General features: G+C 37.5%; 1 protein-coding gene across 1 annotated transcript in view; it reads right to left on the bottom strand.

Moving 5' to 3' along the window:
- Positions 1-4,967: 4,967 nt before the first annotated feature.
- Positions 4,968-7,134, bottom strand: part of cobll1b (cordon-bleu WH2 repeat protein-like 1b) — a 196,383-nt gene continuing 194,216 nt past the window's right edge. The window contains exon 14 of the mRNA XM_067988169.1: positions 4,968-6,409. Within this exon, the coding sequence (XP_067844270.1) occupies positions 6,182-6,409 (228 nt within the window). The 3' untranslated portion in view covers positions 4,968-6,181. The remainder of the gene's footprint in view (positions 6,410-7,134) is intronic.

Raw genomic sequence — 7,134 nt, 5'->3', positions numbered from 1 at the left:
TATGAGGGGCCCAGATAGAGTAGACAGGAAATACCTGTTTCCCCTAGTGGAGAGTTCAAGAACTAGAGGACATAGATTTAAGTTGATTGGCGGAAGGATTTGAGGGGACGTGAGGAAAAACTTTTTTACCCAGAGGGTGGTGGGTGTATGGAATTCGCTGCCTGAATTGGTGGTAGAGGCAGGGACCCTCAACTCTTTTAAAAAGTACCTGGACCTGTACCTAAAGTGCTGTAAGCTGTAGGGCTACGGACCGGGTGCTGGAAGGTGGGATTAGAATGGGCACGTGGTTGTTCTTTGAGCTGGCGTGGACACGATGGGTCGAATGGCCCCCTTCTGTGCTGTATCTTTTCTATGGTTCTATGGAAACTTTCTAGAAAGGACAGAAAGTTCAACAGAAGTTGTAAAGAACATTTGAAACAGTTCTGCAGAAGCAGAGTGAAATTGTTCAAAGTGAAGTTGTAGGATTAAGAAATGTTGAAGAGTTTAATCTGACAAGTAAACCTGTGAAATGTATTACAACTGTATTTAAAGCTTATGTCTTTGGGCACAATGAGATAATATTAAGATAACGTCGCAATACAGAGAAACATGTACATGTTAGCTAAGCCAGAACAAAGAAAGACGATGACTACCAGACAGCAACTCGTTGCAGGTGTTCCCAGGGTGAAGCTGAGAATCCCAAGGGAATCCAAATACAAGATGCCACAAAGCCAATCTACCTGTACTCACCCTATAGATAGCCTGTATATTCAAAGGTGTTAACTTGTCAGCAACATTTTGAACACGAATAGTAAATTTAACCTTGTTAAGCCATATAGTAACCTCATAAATTGAGCATAACTTTGTAATTCTGTAATCAAGTGAACCCAGCTGCAATGGAGATGCAGCAATACACTCGTTACATTTGTGCCTAAAATGAATTAAACCTATCAATTAGTAACTTCTGTTTTAGTGCCTGCTGTAATTTTCAATGCTTTATCTTGTGATGGTATTAGTTATGTTAATTTAGATTTTATGACTAAACTGGTATCAGTTAGTGTTTCTCTGTGTCTGACTTCATCTGTGATGACTTTGGCAAGAGGGTTTCATTCTTTTCAGGGTTGTACTGTGGTGACTATTTCAATGCATAATTATTAATAGACATTGGACTGGTATGTGAGATGGTTCAGAAGTGAGCTAAATTGGGCTTTTTATAAACCTTCAATATATACAGCAGAAATCCAGTCCAGTTCCTATGTATACATTAAGAATAAGTTTGATACAATTTTCTTTTTTTTTCATTTGTTCATCGGATGTGGGTGAGGCAGGCAATACTGCATTTATTGCTTATCCTAGTTGCCTTGACAAGGTGATGGCGGACCTTCTCCTTGAACCCTGTAGTCATTTGTGCTGATCGTGTTCCCATGATAGTGTTAGGTAGGGTGTTCCGGCTTTTGATGCAACTATGATGAAGGAACAGTGGTATATGTCCAAGTCAGGATGGTGTGTGAGCTGGAAAGGAACTTGGGAGATGATAGTGTTCAAATGGCATTATGGGGGTGAAATTGGTCTACATCAGTATCGTGAAATGGGCTTGTAACAAATTGGCAGCCTGTCTTTTCCATCGTCTTCAATAGAGAAGAAAACTTGAATTATTGGGTTGCTTTTGATTGACTGTTTTCACATCAAGTTGTTCCCCTCTTCATTTGAGAAACTTACCTTTTAAGTTCCAAAAAATGGTTTTCTGTCTTTCGCCATCTTAAAAGATAAAAACTTAAAAACGATAAAAACTTAGAAACCGTAAACAATGAACTTTTGAGCATTTTATTAAGCAATTGTTGTTGTTTATAAAATTTATATTTATTAAAAGCTACACCCTGTCAATTATCTTCTTGTGTGTGCCTGGGATATGCTTAGTTCTAGGACACAAAGCAGAAGAAAAAGGGGCATGTTAAGGTGTTATCGTAGGTCCCTGGCCCACGATAACACCATAACATGCTCCAGGATTTTCTGTGAATTGCTGGGCCTGGTAGAGCAGACACATTCAAAGCAAGTGCTGCTATGAAAATGAGGTAGAGGGGCAAGTCCTCCCACCTTATTTTCTTGTTGGAGTGAGAGACAGGCACCTATGTAGAGGGGCACCCATAAGAAGAGATCAACAGGCCTGTTCAGATTGGAAGATCTGAGAGGGGTAGGCAGCAATGACAAGAAGCTTGAAAAAGGTATGTGCAACCATTTTTTTTCACCAATAGTGCTGGATGCCGAGCTCCTACATGACAGTAATTATACTTCAAAAATTTTAATTGTCTGTGAGCACTTTGACACGAGGTGCTAAATAAATGCAAGTTTATCTTTGATTCTAAATACATGAACTGTTGGATCGTGCAGTAGGTTAGAAAAGAAGAAATTATTTCTTATATTACATCATAATGAATGAATGTTGTCAGTTTATATCATTTGTGATCTTCATTCTATGCATGTTAAATCTCCACAAAGCTCCTCGCCCCCATCTACCACGGTGTTGTCGGAGTGTTTGCCTGATGTCATGTGATATGCCAGCCAGAAACATCTTCATATTAACACTGAAGCCATCCTATACAGCTACAACAAAAGTTCTGTATCCTTACCTGACTCAATCCCCGACACCAGCTATTCACTCAGGCTGAATGCTGAATTTGACAACTGTGGCATCCCCTTCAACACTGGCCAAGCTTCCATCCCATCCATCCATTTATTTATTTGGAGAACACTTTACTTCCAACTCCAGAATAGCACTGGGCTTTGCGTTTACCTGGTTGCTACTAGAACTGAAACCCTTGTCCATACTTCTATTGCATCCAGCTTCGGCTTCTTCAGGGCCCTCCTCAACATCATCCTGAGCTTCACCTACGTAAACTTCAGTTCATACAAAGTTGTGCCCCCTCATCCAGTCCTAAGCTAAGTCTTGCTCACCCAATAACCGCCTGACTTATTATAGTGAACTTAAAATACTCGTCCTCATTTAGAAATCCTTCTAAGGCCTTACCTCATCCTACCCTGCAATCTCCTTCAGTCCTACATTCCTGATTATGCTCTTTGGTCTTCTGACTGTGCATCACTGTTTCCCTCAACTCCATCATCAGTGGCACAGCTTTCAGCTAACTCAGTCCGATTTTCAAACTTCCTCCCAAAACCTTTGTATCTACTCTCTCCATCTTCAAAATCCTCCTCAGAACCTATCTCCTTCACCATGTATTTGATCATCTCTTTTAACTCTATTATTGCCTGGCATCCATTTTTTGAGTTAAAGGCATTATGTAAATACAAGTTGTTGTTCTATTATCTTGCTTGTTACAGCAAAGATCTTAATAGTGGAACCAACAGAGGTGCCAGTACATTGGTAGTGGACAACGTGCTTGCAGCCGTTTAGCTGACCCATAACTATAATGCTAACTCACTTCATCCGCATAGTATTGAGGAACTCCCAGTGCCCAAATGTGCTGGGAACACACTATGATCAGGGGGTGTATTACTTGGCACCACCAGCAGCTCCAAAAGCTGTCCCAAGGTATTCTCCATGTAATGTTTGTTAAAGATGTGGACAGATAATCAAATAGCTACTCTACACTTCAAGAAGCTAGAGAGAACTCACCCATTTAAACCAATTATCTGGATCAAGTAGCCTTTAAGATGAACCTGAAAGGGTTTGGGACAAATAGCCCCTGTAATACAGTACTGAATAAAACAATGAAATGAATACTCCTTAGAAGTTAGACATTCTGGAACAGTATAAGGAGATAACGGGACTACTCAAAATTCAGTGTCCAGAAACCAAAACAAGTTCTCAAACATCCAGTCTATGAGCCCATTTTGGGATTGGGTCGAGAAGAGACAGCAACCAAAGATTTGTCAATATGGAGAAGGGCAAAGCATCACATAATTCTTGAAGATACAAGATCAATTATAAATTTTCTTTTCTGTGACTCGCTCCCCATCCCCTCTCTTGAAGGCATTGAATTCATGATGGGGTACAGTACCACAGATGCCAGCCATCCGCTGACTTCTTGCCCAAGTGGCCATTTTTGATGTAGGCTTAGAAATGCTATTTTGATTGTTAACTCCAACACAGATGAGCCCCATCATATTCTCATCAGATATCCACATGTGTATACTTTCCAGCAGTAGTTAGTAAATTGCATTCCACAATGGGATTTTCTTCCTTCTTCATAGCCCAGGGGAACTTTGACCACTTTCATGACCCCTACCACCAATTTGCTTGAAATCGGCTAGCTCAACACAGACTTGGGATCAAATCTGGGATTTTCCTGGTTTGTTTGGCTCAGCTACTCACTGCCTTAACAAGGTGAGCCATCAGGACAGCCATTTTAAAGTTTGATTGTTGGAAATGTGCAATATGGAGAAACTATACCCAGTGCTCCTGTGAGTAAGACAAAGATGCCGGTGTCAGGAGATGTGGCTCTTTGTATGCGGTTGGAAAGATTATCTTACACTTTGTAACTATCAGTGCAACTCCATTACTAACAAAATCTACAATTAAACTTTCAAAAGTGGGCTTGAACTTCTACAAAAGAGCTGCAAGAGTCTTTTCTTCAGTAACTCTACTGTTGAGACTAGCACATACAGTTGAGTAGGAAAGTAATAGTCTCAAAATTAGTATATCATTACTTCTAACCTAGGAAACTGCATTGGCTTTCATTTATTTATAATCTTTCGGATCTCCATTACTTGCTGTTTAAAAATCTTATTCACTAACAAATTAGATAGAAATGGATCCCTCTAGTTTAACACTGAGAATGTAAAGTAGATTTAAAGAAAATTTGGAGGGTAAAGGATTTAAAGTTTCAAATATGTATTATATATGCTGTTAGTGTACAGAAATGGAAACATTGAATTTTGCAAGTTTTATGAAGTTGTTCATTCTTAAATACAGTGCTAGATCATAATATATTGCAAATCTGAAAGTGGACGTATCCAACTAAAACACCAAGTGATATTGACAGTGTTTTTACTTCAACATAAATATTCTGCAATTTTTGTAAAGACAAGTATTACTTATAAATCAGCTAACTTAAGCAATTTTATACATTAGATTTCCATTTTCCCCCAAACAAATTGCTTTCCAAAGATTGAGTAAAACATTGAATACATACACATTGAACGGATTGCTTCAAACAGTGATCATTAGATACATTGTTTTCAATTATTTCATTTTACTTTCACATTTAAGCAAAAAAAATTAAGCATTTATCTGAACTACAAATTTCTTCACAAGTATAAATCATCAACTGATATTTCTGGATCAAAATTATCTTTGAAATATTAAAGGCAGAAAATATATATCAATTTAATCCATTGCATGTATTCCTTGGTATAACACTTTATATGTCCTTGTAACAGTTTAGTAACAGAACAAGCTATTTTTTATCTACAAAAAGCTTCCACCAAAAATTTGATATGTTTCCTATGTTTATTACACAATCAAGTACCTATTGATTTGGTTTTGAGTTTGCAGTAAAGTGCAAGCCAAGTGGTCCCATAAATGCTTCTACTTGATGGAGGGAAGGATTCACTCCATGGCTTCCATTTAAAGCCATAGATTTAGGAACAACAGAGACCTGAAATTACAATGTGGAAAATGCAACACTGCTGAATGCTCACCAGGGAAATCAAAATATTGGTTGGTTTGTTTGTTATACATGTTTGAATAACAATTGGAAGTTAAATCCCTAAACTATACAAGTCTGAAAGTTTGAAGACAAAAATTGGATTTAAAAACATATGGCAAAAGATATATTTTGTGCATTTAAAATATTTTGTCTTTGTTGCAATAATGTTTTCACTATTATTGCATCTTTTTATGTACAGTCTAAAATTTGTATGCAAAAATGTAGATTTTGTACTGAAATCATAATGAAGGTGTGAATTTGGGATTGGTTTGATTACAAGTGCACATAATTTTCACATACAACATACAGTATTTGTATCTTCAGGTTCACAATTACAGTTGAGTAATCACAGCAAGTCAATTTTGAGAAAGGACCCCTCATTTTCCAGTGAAATGCAATATATAGTGCAAGAAAAAGATACTGATGACTGTGTACTGTAAGAATTTAATAGTCGCTCATCAATTTCTCAGTTGTAGTTGGATAAATTTCAAAATATAGTTGATCAACTTAGTTTTAGTAAATATTAGTGCATGTAGTTACATTGTGGTAAACGTGTCCACCTTTTTAAGTTTGGCAGCTCCTTCTCCTGAGCGAATAGCATCCAGTACAGCTTGATGAATATCTCCTGGGGCACTAATTTGGGAAATTAAAGTAGGCTTTGATTTTCTTAAAGGAGACGGCAACTGTAGTTGGATGTGCTGTGTCTCGGTTTCTGCTGCTTTATTGGAACAATCCTTTTTTGTTTCTCTTTCAGGAGACCCAGTCTGTAAAAGATTACATGTCAACTGCAGTTCAGAATGCATTAATTTACTGCAAAATATGACCAATCCTGAAAATGTAGACTAAAATCAGATTTTTTCTTTCACTTTTTAAATCTATTTTGCTCCCCCCATCTTCTGCATCATTTCCTAACTGAAAAATAAGCAGTCAACCTGCTCATGCCTCCGCCAGAGCAGCACAGTGAGATGCACAGTGAGATGCACCCTTGAATTTTTCTTTCAGCTTTATAAGGAAATGTCTGCCTCTTCTTCCCACTGAGTAGCATACTCTAAAATCATTCACCCTATGAACATCCTACCCAATACAGCAGAGTGAATTATTGCACTGAAATGCTTCACAAATTAAATGTTACAATGAAGCAGCCTGTGAGTTGGGGAGTATAGCTTGTTCTTAGATTATAGGATAATTACAGCATATGGTAGATAATAACCTATAAATAACCAGGATGATTTGTAATTTACTTCGAAGTATCAAAGCCAAGATTAAGCATACTTGTCCTATGCAAACAAAAAAGTACCCATTGAAGGAAGACCTGCAAATGAGACCATCATGCCCCTTTCTTGAAATTTCATCTTTTAAAATCATAACTAATGAAAAAACACATTCAGTAATTTAATATAAGAAAATCTACTTGTTTGTGTCTGACCTTCCAGTCAAAAGCTGACAATTTTTGAATCATTTCAGAAAAAGCATGATGGATACAAGCTGA

This window comes from Heptranchias perlo, chromosome 7, assembly GCF_035084215.1.
Source record: "Heptranchias perlo isolate sHepPer1 chromosome 7, sHepPer1.hap1, whole genome shotgun sequence".
Lineage (NCBI taxonomy): Eukaryota > Metazoa > Chordata > Chondrichthyes > Hexanchiformes > Hexanchidae > Heptranchias > Heptranchias perlo.
This window is presented reverse-complemented; position numbering and strand designations above follow the sequence as displayed.